The sequence below is a fragment of the Phyllostomus hastatus genome, unplaced genomic scaffold (assembly GCF_019186645.2).
Source record: "Phyllostomus hastatus isolate PE091 unplaced genomic scaffold, TTU_PhHast_1.1 phas_contig_36, whole genome shotgun sequence".
Lineage (NCBI taxonomy): Eukaryota > Metazoa > Chordata > Mammalia > Chiroptera > Phyllostomidae > Phyllostomus > Phyllostomus hastatus.
This window is the reverse complement of record NW_025333862.1, coordinates 6,275,613-6,288,368: the sequence shown is the minus strand read 5'-3', so window position 1 is coordinate 6,288,368 and position 12,756 is coordinate 6,275,613. Positions and strand designations below refer to the sequence as shown.

Genomic DNA, 12,756 nt, shown 5'->3' with positions numbered 1-12,756 from the left:
TATAATATAATGAAATAGTAGCCACAAAAAAGAACAAATTCCTGCCCTTTGTAACAACATGAATGGCCTAGAGGGTATCATGCTAAATGAAGTCGGTCAAAGACAAATACTGTAGATTTTACATAAATGTGAAATCTAAAAAAAAAAGGAAGACAGAATGAACAAAACAGAAACAGACTCATAGACACAGAGAGCAAACTAATGGGTACCCAAGGGGAGGGGGCGGCGGATGGATGAAAAGGGCGCAGGGGCGTGGCGTACAAACTTCCTGTTACAACTAATTCATGGGGATGTAACATACAGCACAGGTGCTACGGAAAACAGTATTGTAACGATTTGGGGTGGTTTCACATCGTTACTAGACTTACTGTATCACTTTGTAAAGCATATGAATGTCAAATCAGTGTGCTGTACGTCTGAAGCTGGTATTTTGTGTGTCAACTCTACTTGAATTTTTAAAAAAGAACAAACTGGAAGCAGAAGAAACAGAAGCACCACTGCTCACCTCAGTAGCCTGTCATGAGTTTAACCATCCTCAGCCCCAGAAGGCCCCTCCTCTCTCCTGACTCAGCATCTTTCTGCAGTGAGCCCCCTTTCCTCGGCCACCCTGTGGGGATGCAGACCAGCTAGGCGGCACCCTCCAGCCCATGTGTTTGGACGGCAGCCGTCATGCTGTTTGCTGGTCGAAGAAAACCCAACTCTGCCAAGGGGCACCCACCCTCTGTCCCAGCTCCCGAGACCACGAGAGAGTGAAGTTCAAAGAAGGGGTCCCCAGTCTGAGTCATTTTTGCAACAAGCTTTTATTACTTTTTTTAAAACCCACATAAGAAAGACGTTGAAAGAGGAAATACCCTCAACACAAACACACACAGGACAACGGGACGACAGAAGGCACTGCCGACAGCCACACCCACCTCTGGGAAGGCAGGGGTCCTGGACCCACACTGTTTCCGGAGGCTCGGACCTCAGGCCGGTCCTGGGTCTAACTGTGCTTTGCATAAAGTCTGCATTTTCCCGTAATTTTCTTATTTCATAAACACCTCTATTTCTTTCATATATAGCTATACACCTTTATGGAATATATATGTACATGACTTCTTTCCTTCTCAAAAATAAAATAGCCACCCCCATCAGAAGGCGGTTCTCAGCAGCATTCACAGCAGTGGCGGCAGGAGCCGTGCCTTCTGTCGCTGGGAAGACATGCAGCACGAGGAAGGGACTTTGCCGCCCGCTCCCTTCAGCACACGCCGGCAGGGAGAGTCTGGGGGAGGGAAGTGATAAGGCTGAGCCTGAGACGGTGGGGTTTTCAGGCTGTGAGCCTGCCTTGCCTTTGCCACTCTGACGTGCACAGTTTACATGGAGAAGGCCAGCGCTCCTTGGGTGGGGCAGCACAGGCTCCGCGAGCGTCCGGGAGAGGACTTCTGAAGCTACACAAAAATACTTAGGCTTCAACCAACCCAGGAGGAACTTGGGAAGGCGGAGGACGTAGAAGAAATGGTCTCTCGGGGGCTGGATTGAAAAACCTGCCCTGCTTTAGAAGTTAAAAGTCTTTCTCCCTTGGTACTGGAGTGTCTTTGCAGTCCTGGCTACTTGGTTGAGCAGTTTGGCTAGTTTACTTTTAAGTTTGGACCAGAACAAACAGCCAGGACAAACGGAGAGTCAGGAATCTGATTCATCCTGTTAATGTGGTTTGACACTGAGTATGGGAATCAAAGCCCAGGCCCCTCGGTGGAAGGTTTGACCCTGACCCCACACTTGGAGGGAGGGCTCACCCAGCCTTGGCTCCCGCACCGCCGCAGCCCACTGCCTGGCAGGAACACACCAGCAGCAAAGCTTCAAGCAAATTTGCCCTGCTCTGTCTCTCTGGAAATGAAAAGGCACTGAGGTCAGCGGGGAGGTCAGTGGAGAGGCCAGCCCCACAGCTCACTGAGCACAGTGCCCCGGGCTGGCCCACGCTTCAAAACACAAAGGACTCCAAGTTGGCTGAGTTGGAGGGTCCCCCTCTGCAGTCAAGGCAGCTGCTCTGGCAGCACCTGGAGGTTCCATAGTCTGCCGGAGGAGGGAGACAGGGCGGGAGACCGAGAAACCGCGGCAGCCGGGCCCTCCCCTGATCTCTGGCTTGGACACATTTCTCCGCAAAGCTGTTTGGTTCTCGCTGACTGCCTGATTTCTGTACTCAGCAGGAGACTTTGAAAATGGTAAGTAGCTGGTTCTCTTTTGGTGGAAACGTGAGGATGATGGCAGCATTAAATAAAGCTGTGACCTAAGAACAGACAGTTGTTGACAAAGATGTGGCGACGCACCACACACGTGCCTTCGGGCTCACGTGTGCATGGACAGGGCGATGAGGGCCAGGCCCAGGCTGCAGCTTCTCTGGAAACCTCTGAGCTGAGCCCAGCTCTCGCGCTCCTGGCCTGAGCGTCTGGGGCAAGCGGGCCACAGCCCTTTTACAGCAGTACCCTGCTTTCAGCAGCTTAGCTCAGACCGGCTAGAGGAACGTGCTACCACTTTTGACTCATAAATAAAGGTGTTGCAAGGGCCAATTAAAGGAGAAATTGAAGAATAAAAGCCAGAGAAAGAACATATGTCTCCAATCCATTTTTCCTTTCCTTTGCCGGCTGGTGTGAATGTTCCAATTTGGCGACGAGAGAGGCAACTTTTTGGTTTGTGAAAGGCTTGCAGACAGCAAGGTCATTCTTCAGAGGAGCGCTGCTTGGCAGGCTGCAGACGGGCAGTGCATGGAGGCGGGCAGGACCAGCCCTGCGCACACGCGTGTCCCTCAGAGACGCTCCGCATCTGGGCCTGCTGGGCGAACACAGGCGCATCTGTCACGGATGTCCTGAGAAAAAGTGTCTGTTGCAAAATAATAATTAATAATAAAAAATAAATCCGTGGGCATTGGGAGCAGAGGAAGCAGGTTAGCCAGGTTTGCCCTGGGACTCTCTCAAGGCCTCCTCCAGTTTCTGCCTGAATTTGTCGTACTTCTTCCGCACTTGCTGGATCTTGTCCTGCTCTTCTTTCTCCAGGATGGTTAGGAAGTTCTGGAGCTCGGGGATGGAGAAGGCATCCCACTGTGAAGCGAGGGGAGATGCAGCGAGAAACAGAACAGGAGATGGGTTAGAGGTCGCCAGACCCAAGGGGCCCTGCTGCCTCCCCGGCCACACAGCATGGTCTGCACACAGCATGGTCTGCTGCTGGATGGGCAGGGGCAGTGACTGAAGCGTGGGTGTTCCGCGCCATGTCAGCGACAACTGTCAAAGCCTGGTAGCTTATGACCAAGAGATACTAGTCCACGAGCTGATTGTCCATATTGTTAATCAATAATCTTAAGTGCTCTCTGTAGCAGCTGAGATCTGAAGAGGGATGGTGGGGCTGCCCACGGTCCTGGCAGGCCCACTCCAGCTGTCTGCCTAGGTGATGGGAGGCTCCCAACTCGCAGACTCTCAGGATTTGGAGGAGAGCTTAGACTCGGGAGGCTGGGTTTCAGCCTGAGTGCACCCTGTGACCTTGAGCTCGCCACTCCACCCTTCACAGCCTGTTTTCTCATCTGCCATGAAATGCAGGGACCGACCGTGGCCAGCAGAGCAGATAATGAGGCAGCCTGCAGAGCTCTGCAGAGCCTCGCTGGCCCAGGCCTGCCCGGACGGGACCTGGCCTGTCAGGTGACCCAGGAGCTGGGCCTCTAGGGGCCAGGGGTTTCGACTCCTAAATTCTTTGAGCACAGAGGAGCAGTAAGGTTTACGTGGTTTCCTCCCCACACTGCACAAATGAGAAAACCAGCGTCCACAGAGGGAAGGCAGTGTAACCATGGCCACCAAGCCTGTGGCAGCAGCACTAGAGTTAGGACCCAGGTCTCTAATTCCCAGGCCCACAAGCTTTCCTCTGGGCTGGCAGGGTCCACACATTTTCAGGAGAAAACTTTTCCAAACAACCACAACTGCCTGGCTGAAGTGAGGAGAAGGGACATGTTCCCACTTGCCTAGACCCCTCAAGTGTCCCAAGTGACCTCCCCGATCTCCCTCCCAAACCCCAGGCCTCCGCTGAACACCGTGTGACGAACACCCAGAGAACTCCCTGCTCTCGGTCTCATGAGTCCACCTTCCAAGCATCCCAGGCCGCTGGGAGCGCTTGTCTGCTTTCAGCTCACGTTACACCACCAGACTGGACAGCTCCCCTTGGGGGCATGTGGTCAATTTTTAAGAACCAGGGAGAGACAAAAGGCTCAAAACCACCTATGCCCAGCAGAGCCCAGAAATGGCACTGGCTGGGGCCTCAGGCCACCCTGGAGCAAAAGAGCCTGGGCTGACCCAAGGCGTGTGTGCCACTGCCCTTCCGTCCTGGGTTTCCAGAAGTAAAGCCCACGGAACCCTGTCTCTCCACAGGCCTTGCCAGAGCCAGGCCCCGGCTTGTCACCCCAGGGAGCCGACAGTCTGGCTGACACACTGAACCTGGGCCAGCACTTGCCCCGCTCAACCTCCACAAGTCATTCTGCTGCCGCACTTGCACCTGGCAGAGAAGACAGTGCCCACCTGCACCCCCCCCCCCCCGCTGTACCCTGACGGCTGCGTTGGTGTGGCAGCCTAGGGACCCAGGCTTACCTCCACCTCTCCAGTCTCGTTCTCCTTCAGCACAAAGCTGAGGACGTCCGTGTCAGGCCCAGCGAGTAGGCGCAGGTACAGGGGGCAGTCAGTGATGGAGAGCTTCTGGAAAAGCACTGCAAACCGAGAGAGGGGGCTGGGAGCTCGCCTGGAGAGCCGGGCGGGCCCTGCACGGGTGGGGCAGTCTGGGCAGGGGTGGGGCAGTCTGGGCAGGGGTGGGGCGGCTCTAGCACTGGGCAGAGGCATCCTTCCAACCCAAGGGGATGAACCTAACAAGAATAAATAGGGCATCCGCCTTATCTCTGGTGCCTGCCCAGAGTTGACATGTTTCCATTCACGTCACCCATCAAAGATTAGGAGCAGTGGGGCAGGTGTCTCACTCCACAGGCTAGGAAGTGGGAGCCCCGGCTGTGGTTTTCCTGGAGTCGCACCCGGAGTGAGGGGCACAGTGAGCGGCACTAACTCCCTTCCGGCTCTCAGTCCTGCGTGCGTGCGTGCGTGCATGGCCTTCCCCAGATCAGACGCCACGCAGGTAGATGGCCTCACTGAGGTCCCCAGGGAGGGCCACCCTCCCCCCCCAGCGGGGCGGGTTGTGGGGGCAGAGGCAGAGTGGGAAGGCGGTGTCCGGGGGAGCTCACACTCTCGTACCTTGCCCATCCTTGTGTATCCGCTTGAAAAGTGCGAACTTCTGGGGATTGTCCACAACCATGAACTTCTTGAGCAGCCCCTGGATGACCTCGCTGACTGTGGTGGTGCTGCTGATATGTAGCTGCTTGATGGCATCGAGCGGCAGGTAGAAGGACGTCCGCTTGTCCGTGGTGGCTGCCAGGTTCACGTCCTTGATGGCGTCATAGATGGACTGGGGCCGGATCCCGGCAGGCACGGTCACCGGCCGCCGGAGTTTCAAATGCACTTTGATGAAGCCCGTGTAGGTGCCGTCTTCACTCTGCCAGTGGGGAGGGGGGCCGCACGGGTCAGGGCGGGTCTGTCCCGCAAATCCCACTCGCCACTCGGGCAACTGCGCAAGGTCACACGGACTGCAGAGGCCTTTCCTAGTAACCGTGCCACCCCGGGCAGTCCCCCACCTGATTCCCTGACTGCCTCCCTGCCTCCGTTGACCTAGGGGTGCCCAGTGGGCCCTGAGGAGGCCCACAGCATCTGGCTACCAGAGAGGATACTTGGGGCTGCTGTGGCCTTTCCTCCAAAAAGACTCCGGCTGCCTGCCTCAAATCTGCCACCAGACAGATGCTCATCACCTTAGGTGAGACCTCACTTTAAGGGGCAAGCTCTGGAGTGGACTTTTTCCAAAACCCCACAGCCTGCAAGACTCACACCAGGCATATCCATGACTGGATTTCCCAGGCCCACACCTAGCTAAAGCCCCAAAAAGCCAGTGGCTGCCACCCACCAGCAGGGGGCAGGGCTCTCCCACATTCTCCACCCCTCCACTGCTTACTGAAGATGGCCTTTCTGAACCTGGCACAAAGCTGGTGCCCCGTTCCCCTGCCCCGAGCTCTGCAAAATCTGAAGAAGCTCCCCAGACATAGGCTGTACCTGTGCAGCCACTGAGAGGACCTGTGAATGTCCCTTGTCCAGGGCTTCCTGGGGTCAAGCGGTGCTAGGCCCTTGGTCATTGTAGAGCATTTGATTCCCCAGAGGACACTAACATCTCCATTTTAACTGTGAAACCCAGAGAAGTTAAGAAAGTCCCCCAAAGTACAAGTGGGAAAGTGGAAGAGCCAGAGGCTGGATCTGCATCTTACTCTAAAGACCATTCTATTTCTCTAAAGTCAGGGCCCTGACAGCCAGGCTACCGGCCCTCCACACCCCCCGAGGCCCCCAGAGTCCAGAAGAAAGGGGCCGCCCAGGTGGGTAGCCCCAGCATCCAGGGGGACTGCAGAGAAGCCTCATGGGAAAGAGGTGTGGAGCGGGCAGGGTGTGAGGAGGCGGGAAGGGGGCGCAGGTGGGCTGGCCCACTCACCAGCTTCATGCCCAGGCAGTTCTTCTCGAGGCTGTTGTAGCTGGCGATCTTCTGCTTGATCTCCTGCAGTGTGGGCGGGCTCTGAGGCTCCTCGGCAGGTTTGCAGGCATTCTGGAACAGACACAGAGGTGCACAGAAGTGAGGGTGGGCGTACAATGGTTCTCAGGATTCCAAGGGGAAGGGCCATGGCCTCCCAGAGGCCTCGGACCCAGAAGTGAGCAGCAGCCCCACGCAGGGGCTGTGACTCTCAGGAAGCATCCATCTGCCAGACCTGGAGCTGTCACTGTCTGCTGCTGAGGTTTCCACTGCAGGTGCAGGAAAAAACATCCTCGCCCTGTGTGTGTCTGACTGTGGCAGCCAGGGCTGAGTGGGGGAGTACAGGAAGAACAACAGAAGGAGTTCCTGCAACTCAGAAATAACCTCGTAAGCAGTGAAGAGCCCATTTTACTCCAAAGAAGAATCTAAATATGAGTTTACAAGAGAAGTGATGAAAAAATTACCCCCCTACACCCTTGCCCTCTGATTGGTTCCACTTTTAAAAACTTAAGGGTTAAAACTAATGAAAGCCAAGCCAGTGAGACTTAAAAAAAAAAAAAAGAATTGCATGGATTCAGGGTGGGAACAAGGTCCAATCCCAGCTGGGCCACTGTCTGCTCATCTGTGAAATGGAAGCAACACTGCCCCCTCAGGCTCGTGGTGAGAACAGCGTGAAGGTGCCCGGGCCACAGGCACTGATAATGAACCTGGCGGATCAGCAGACCTGCATTTGCTGACCAAAGGTTGCTGTGGAGATGTTTCCAGGTGCTGCAGGAGATGCAGAGCAATGCAAGGCATGACCCATCTCCTCAGGGAAACGATGACAGAGGTGGGTGACGGCGAGGCAGAGCAAAGCTGGCATGTGAAGGGCAGTAGCTCTCCGAGACCCAGAGGTCCAAGGGCACTGGGCCACCAGTTCAGGCCCCACATCATAGTAAGAAGTAAATATATCGGTCAAGTGAATGTGCCATGCGGTGGGGCCAGGGGGCTGCAGTAATCGAGGGGCAAACCACCTCTACTGGGGCAGAGGGGCACCAGCACCTACTCAGCGGCCTCTGTGCGAGCACTTGGCGTGCAGTGTCTCATTTAGTCCCCATGAACCCAAACCCCGCTAGTCAGCTGCCTGTCCCGCTTGACAGCGGACGGCTGAGACTCCAAGTCTGGTAACTTGCTGAAAGCCCTGCAATCAGCGTGTGCAGAACCAAAGGAAAATTCCAGCTCTGCTCTGCGGTGTTCTTCCTAAGACATTACGATGTATTCTTCTCACTTCCCTACCCTCACCCGCTGGGGAAAATAAAGGAAGAACAGAGCTGAGGAGATGGAGGTCAATGCTCTTTGCACTGTGGAGGGGGACCAGGGTGAATTCTGGGGTCCAAGCCACTCTGTCCCTCAGTCGATCCCCTGGATTTCTCTCAAGTTCATTGTCACCCACCTTCCCGGTTTCCTCTCCATGTTGTCTGAGTGTGGCTGGGAGTACAGGAGCCACAGTTCAGGGGAATAAATGAATAAACAGATTGGTTGGTCAAAACTCACCCAGAATTTGCCTGATCTTAGAAATCTACCCGATTCAGAAAGGGACAGGATTCTCATTTGGTACAAGGGGAAACTGAGGCCAAGAGAAGCAGGCGACTGTGTTCTCCGGGCTGCGTGCCTAACACCATCCAACACCACCCAGCGGGCATCTGGCCTGGTGGGGGAATTCACAGCCACCTGCCATCACATCAACACCCAGCTGAACGCAATGACGCCCACAGCAGAGCCCGATCTAGCCTCCCTCCCTCCAGCCAGCAGGCTCGTGGGAGACACGTCACACTCAGCAGCATGCCATCACCTCCTCCTCTCTCCAGCCTCACAGCGCCGATAAATGTCAGGCTCTGTGGCCGCCAAGGAGCGCTGGTGTGGCCCCCTAGCCCTTGGCGTGGAGGGGAGCTGACATCCCTTTTCTATGACAGCACCTTCCCTTGGCCTGTCCTCCCTCATTGCTCTTCCTTAGGGGGTCCTGACCATAGCAGCCCTGTGCTATGTGCTTTCACATGCCTCGTCTTACATACTACTTACTTTTTCCCTATTTTACAGGCTACCAAATTGAGGCTCAGAGAAGTTAAGAAACATGCCTGAGTCTCTTAGGTTCTACTGCTAGAAAGTGGCTGAGTAGGGCCTGGAAAAAAGTCCACCCAAGTCTGGAGCCCAGGTGCTTCTCACTTCACCACGTGGCCTCCCTTGGATGGCGGCCTCTTCTGCTGAAGGGGCTGGCCCACCATTCTGATCACCGGAGTCCCATGCCACAGGGTGGGGCGAGCAGCTGCTAAACCAAGGCCTGTGCATAACCTGCCCTGTAAAACCTTCGTCCAAGGTGTACTGGGCTAGTGGGTCCGGCCCAGAGGCCTCAGGCCCCAGAGTACCACGTCTCCTGAGAAGATGGCAAGGAGAAACTTCTAACCTCTGGGGTGAGGTGCAGCTGCCAGGGTGGAGGGCCCACCCCTTTCCTATGTGGCCACTCCGGTCTCTGGAGCTGGAACTTGATTCCATGGGAGACCACCCAAGGGAAGCACTCCACAGGGCATCTCCTGTTTGCCGGAGGGGAGTAGCACTGACTTCATTTGCTGTCAATTGTTTGATCCAGGGGCCTTCAAAATGGACCTGCTCATGCCTTCCCTGGGCGCAGCGCTGTGGGGCCCGGCCTGCCCCGGCCTGCCCCGGCCTGCCCTCTGGGAGCTTCCCCTCAGAAGGACTGATGTCCCACTACTGTTATGCACTTGATTCTGTCTGTTTCTGAAGCACACAGGCTGCTCTTCCTCAAGAGTGAATAGCTTTCTCATACTCATCTACATAAAAGAGTTAAATGATGGAGCCCTGACCAGTGTGACTCAGTGGGTTGGGTGTTGTCTCATAAAGTGAAAGTTTGCCAGTTCGGTTCCTAGTTGGGCCACATGCCTGGGTTGCAGGTTTGGTCCCGATCAGGGCACGTACAAGAGGCAACTATAGATGCTCCTCACCCTCTCTTTCTTCCTCCCTTCCCTTCTCTAAAACTAAATAAATAAAGTTATAAAAAGTTAACTGACGGAAAGAAAATTCTAGAAGCTCTGGAAGCTCTCCTCTCATAGTTTCCGAATGAACTACAGCTACTTCTCTGCAACGACAGGCATCTGCATCCTGGCTTTCAAAGGCTGGTGGCTCTAGGCCTGGTTCTGAACACAGCAAGAGTCAGGACTGCCCTAACCCACAGCTTCTTCCTCTTCCTGTTCCCCTTTCCTTCAGCAGAGCACCCGCCTCTTCTACCTGTTCCCACCACAAACCAGGGGAGTGACACGAGTGGCCACAGGCACCGCCTCCGGGACCGACTGATGCAGAAGACAGCTGTCCTACCCTCACCACCTCGCCTGGGAGTGCCAGGAGCCCCGTGCGGCCAACACACGAAACCTCACAGCCCGGGATGTCAGCACCGGGCCCGGGCTGGTGCTGCCCACACCAGATCTGGCAGACAAGGTCTGACCCGTGGACTGAATGAATCACCTCCCCAACAGGCTGGCCAGTCAGCCAGCCAGCCACAGCCACAGGGCCCACTGATCCTTTCCCACGCAAGGCATGGTCCCGAGTCTAGCCCAGTGATTCTTAAACGTGGCTGCATACGCAGTCTCCTGGGGGGGGCGTCTTCTGAAACACAGTGCCTGAGCTCCATGCCGGACATTTCATGGGTCTGGGGCACGCCCTGGGCACAGCGCTTTTAAAAAATCTCCAGGTGGTTCTGACACGCAGCAGTGTTTGAGAACTGGTATAGACCCCTCACAGGCAGCTCCCGAGCTCGAGGCCCCCATGCTGCACAGAGGCCCGTGGCTGCCCCGTGCCCCGAGGGCTGACCTAAAGGGGGGCGTCTGCTGTGTGGACAAAAGCCACAGCGCAGTAACCTGCAGGTATCCTGGGGCCACGACCCCCATTTCTACTCACCTGCCCAATTCTCGAGCCCTCAAAATGAAAGATCTATTTCTGTCCACAGGCACAGAGGCAGGACCCAGGCAGAGTTTCGATCCCTGGGGTGGCCCAAGACTCACTCTGTTACGATATAACAAACACAGGCTTTGGCCTGTGAGGTGTCTCTCTTTGGGGGCTCACACATCTCGGTGCACCGGGCAGAGAATTCATCTGCTCTGACCGAGCCCAGGAGCTGGGAGCAGATGGCTTAGCTGTTCCCGATGCCCCTGGCATGTCTGCGGTGCTGGGGGAAAACATCCTAAGCCATGGAAAGGGCTGTGGCCTCCCTCAGCCCTTGAGGTTACTGGAGTACAGACACCTGAAGAGGCTGGTACTACAAGTTAGAGGTGCCCCCTGAGAGAGTGCTCCTCAAATTTTTCTATTAAAATACCCTTAACAGAAAATAAAAAGCACCATCCCCTGGCAGTCTGGGGCCTGTCTCCAAGCAGATGTCCCATAAGTTGAATTTTACTTTCTTTTTAGAAGAATGCCAACAAACACTGGCTAATTATGCATTCTAATCAATGACATGAACGTCTTAATTTCTGTCACTGGGGAGTGACCTGGTGATCTGAGAAGAGGCACTGAGGGGACCCTGTGGCTTTGAGTCTCCCCAGGCTTGTGCGCGGCAGCCCACGGAAGCCTCGGCAGTGGGACCCCGGGTGCAGAGCTGGCCGAGGGGACGGTGTCCGTCTGGTGCTGGAGCCCTCTAGCACAGGCATGCCCGTTTTCCCTGGACTGAAATCACACAAACCTCATTTTTGCCAAAAATGTTTCTCTCCCTCTATTTGAAGTTGTCAGCCCTTTTTTTTCCTGCTTTTGAAATATCACTCCTGTCCGCTCATCTCTGGTCCCTTCATCTGTCGAGGGTTCTCTGATCACCCCAGTCCTGGATGATGGCGATGCTCATCCTTATTGTTATTTCTGGCTAACTATGTACCAGGCACTGTTCTACTCACCACCAGTTTATGATGAATGTACCATCATCATGCCCATTTCACAGATGCAGAAACTGAGCCCCAGCAAGGTTAAAACTAACCTACATCTAAAGCTGACACCATACTGCCTGGCACTTAAACGTGCATCTATTTACATCAACTTCAAAGTACACCATCCATCTTGGTTTTCCTTCCCAACTAGACCAAAGCTTGTTAACAACTTACACCCTACTTCTATTTCTTTTCTATGCCTGTGGCACTAAGTGTTAAACAAATAATAAATACCTCCTCAAAAAACTTCAACGGCCCCCCATTGGCTACAGGGGACAATATACACAGTGAGCCTGGGATTTCAATTCGTACTGAGTTCTGTGGGAGAAGCACCTGTGCCTGTCTCATCCACCTGGCGTCCCGGAGCCCAGGTCCAGCCCGGCACAGAGGAAAGGCGCAGGTAACACCTGCGGGATGTTTGTGTGCTAACCCCCGTTACTAACCAAGTGATCCTAGGAGAGTCAAAGAAATTCTTTGAGCCTCAGTTTCTTCATCTGTAAATTTGGGGCAAAAACCCTTTATTGCCACATAGCACTGATGCCAAGGTAACACACAATGAGACCATAGGCATGGAGGTGTTTGGGAAAAGACCAAACCCATCCAAAGGCATGTCCAGTCACTGTCGTCCCAGGCGTGTGGAGTCCTACCCCTGTAAGCACTTACTCTGGACTGGCCCCTGTGCCACAGAGTATGTTCACTCTTTCCTCTGCACTCATGGTTGGCACACACTTGCTGCCTGGGGCCAGATCATATATACGGAGGCCTGTCCAGGAAAAGTTCAACCACTGTTACTATGACAAGAATGGGTTGTGTGACGTCACTGCAGGCCACACAGTCTCTGTTACAGCCACTCAGCTCTGCCCCTGTGGCTCGAAGCAGCCATAGGTGCACATGGCTGTGTTCGGGTAAAACTCTACTTATGGAATCTGGCCCCTGGGCAGCCGTGTGCCGCTCTGCTCCCCACGGTGGTTTACGCAGTTTCTCCTGCCTCGACTGCACAACCCCCATCTCCACAGGTTCCATTTCTCCGTTTCGTTTCCTGATGAGATTCCGTAGCAGTCTCCGCATTCTCTGTTCTCCTAATACAGTAGATCCCTGACATTTTAACTCCCAAATACAGACAGGTATGTACAGGTTCGTTCTGGTCTCTGTGTTTCTCCTGAATCATACTTCCACTGAGAGT

At 54.7% G+C, this 12,756-nt stretch overlaps 1 protein-coding gene across 2 annotated transcripts in view; it reads right to left on the bottom strand.

Annotated features, from left to right (window-relative positions):
• Positions 1-781: 781 nt before the first annotated feature.
• RASSF5 (Ras association domain family member 5) overlaps positions 782-12,756 on the bottom strand; it is a 72,510-nt gene continuing 60,535 nt past the window's right edge. For both annotated transcript variants that reach the window (XM_045841475.1, XM_045841476.1), the window contains 4 exons: positions 6,580-6,690; positions 5,247-5,544; positions 4,599-4,714; positions 782-3,071 (listed from right to left, as the gene is read on the bottom strand). In XM_045841475.1, coding sequence (XP_045697431.1) covers positions 2,919-3,071; positions 4,599-4,714; positions 5,247-5,544; positions 6,580-6,690 — 678 coding nt within the window. In that variant the 3' untranslated portion in view covers positions 782-2,918. The remainder of the gene's footprint in view (positions 3,072-4,598; positions 4,715-5,246; positions 5,545-6,579; positions 6,691-12,756) is intronic.